The following is a 2,223-nucleotide window of genomic DNA, read 5'->3' as shown; positions in this document are numbered from 1 at the left end:
GAGATCAGTCCCCAAGACAAAGGTGAGAGTTTATAGAGCCCACCCATTTCATTTTACACCATAAACAAGCTAACCAAAGGCATGCTAGAGCTTAATCATGCTATATGACTTCCAAAAGACAAGATTCTATGAGTTGATCATCACTTACCTCTTTGGTGTACAAAAATCAGAAATTTCGGTCTCCCCTTTTGCCAAGAAAACCGTGATTTTCAGCTCCCCTTTGCAGCTCAAAATGATCCTTAAGTGTTAAGCCAAGTGTGGTTTAAGTTTGGTGTGAATTGGATGAAGATTTGTGCAAGATTTGGAGATGGAGAAATTGGAGAAGTTTGGGTTGGTTTTTGCAGCTTGATGGCGGCTGAAATGGAGGCATGAGAGAGGGAAAGATGTGTTCAAATTTGGCTTCCTAAGGAAGGTTCAACTTGTGTGCTAGAAATGGTGCAAGTCATCCTTTCTACGCGCGCACTCGCTCGCGTTTCGTGCTCGATTCCTCTCGCATTTGTTTCACTAGTGTACTAAACCTCTAGTACACTTATATTCATACAAATATTATTCACTCTTAATTGTCCCAAAATAAGGGTCTAAAGTCCCTCAATTAAAATCGCGCGTGTGAAAACGCGTATCTCCAATTTGAGCGCGATAACGCGAAACTTCCGAGAAATTCTTATAACGATAATACTAATAACTATCGCTTGAGTATTTAAACATTAAAATACCTAATTTTAGGACCATTGTACAAGTCTCCAATTTTCAAACTTATTGTACTCTCAATCGGTTAAAATTTTCCAAACGCGTTTTCACTTTTCTCACTAAACGCGCTCCCGAAAATTAATTTTTGAAACAAGTCACTTTAAAAATATAATGAAGCTATATTTCCACGTAATTAGGTTCAATAGGTCTAGAAAATAATACTCGAAATAAATGAATAAGTAAATAATTAAATAAGCTCAAAATATAGTTTTAATAGGAGTTTTACGAGTTCTCACATGAGTCGAGTATTAACTCCTCAAATCTCCAATAAATTTGTATCCATGCGTCTTTTGGAAAACTATCCACGCGTGAGTAGTAAATGCTCACTTAGAACTTATTCACCTTTAATTCTCGATTAACTTTTCTTAATCTGCTATTGTCCGTTCTTAATTTTCCCAGGATAATCATACTCTCGAATATAATATCACCTTGAAACACTCGTGTTCATTATTTCTCACCTAAACAATCCTCTGAAAATTGAAGTTGTTAACGGGATGTTTTAAAAGCATAATGAAGACATTATTCCATACGAATGGATTTAAAATGGTCGTAATAAATTATTTGGGGAAAACAGGTGGATAAATACTTAATTAAACCATTAATATTCGATAAAAATAAGAAATTTTTCTGGTCCTCACAGTTATGTGATTACCTATTACAGAGAAGATACATATCCAGAAAAAATATTTTACAAAATGTTGTAAAATGTGTACACCTTGTTATAAAGTATGTACATATGTGAATACAAATAATTAAGTGCTTATGATGTGAATAAGGAATTAAAAAATAAATATAATAGTTTGTCCTGAAAAACAATAGCAAAAAATGCTTTTGTCGAATACAACACAATGGAGGAAGCATTGTGTCTTAAGATCGGCATGGAGTTTCAGTCAGAAGATGAGGCATACAACTTCTACAATAGGTATGGATTAGTTGTTGGGTTCAGTGTTCGGAAAGACTACTTGAACAAGGATAAAGAGGGTGTAATTACATCGAGAAGGTACACATGTTGCAAAGAAGGTTTCAAACGACGGTACGAAAGAGATTTAAAACCAAAGAGAACTCGGGTTGAAACAAAAATCGGATGTGAAGCTAAAATGGGAATAATTTTGAACAGAGAAACAATGAAGTATCAGGTTCGAGATCTGGTAATCGAGCATAATCACACACTACACATTTCAGAATGTGCTCATAAAATGTGTTCATAAAGAAAAGTAAGTATTTCTCAAGGAGCCCAAGCTGAGATTGCAAATGATGCAGGAATATCCTTGAAACAATCCCATGAACTCATGGGAAAAGAGGCAGGTGGATTAGGCAATATTGGCTACACTCGTGATGACTTAAAACGCTATCTACGAACAAAAAGAGAGAGGGGATTAAAGTATGGTGAAACTGGTGCAATGCTACGATACTTTCAAGAACAAAAATTGAAAAATCCGTCATTCTTCCACGTAGAGTAGCTTGATTGTGAAGAAT

The 2,223-nt window shown here is 35.2% G+C and overlaps 1 protein-coding gene across 1 annotated transcript; it reads left to right on the top strand.

Annotated features, from left to right (window-relative positions):
• The first annotated feature begins 1,595 nt into the window (after window positions 1–1,595).
• Window positions 1,596–2,207, top strand: LOC113774041 (protein FAR1-RELATED SEQUENCE 7-like). Its single transcript, XM_027318617.1, has 2 exons — window positions 1,596–1,747; window positions 1,958–2,207. Exons 1-2 carry the CDS (start codon window positions 1,596–1,598, stop codon window positions 2,205–2,207), a joined length of 402 nt encoding a protein of 133 aa, XP_027174418.1.
• The last annotated feature ends 16 nt before the right edge of the window (window positions 2,208–2,223 follow it).

Source organism: Coffea eugenioides, chromosome 6 (genome assembly GCF_003713205.1).
Source record: "Coffea eugenioides isolate CCC68of chromosome 6, Ceug_1.0, whole genome shotgun sequence".
Lineage (NCBI taxonomy): Eukaryota > Viridiplantae > Streptophyta > Magnoliopsida > Gentianales > Rubiaceae > Coffea > Coffea eugenioides.
The sequence above is the reverse complement of the archived record's forward strand: the minus strand, read 5'-3'. Positions and strand labels throughout refer to the sequence as shown.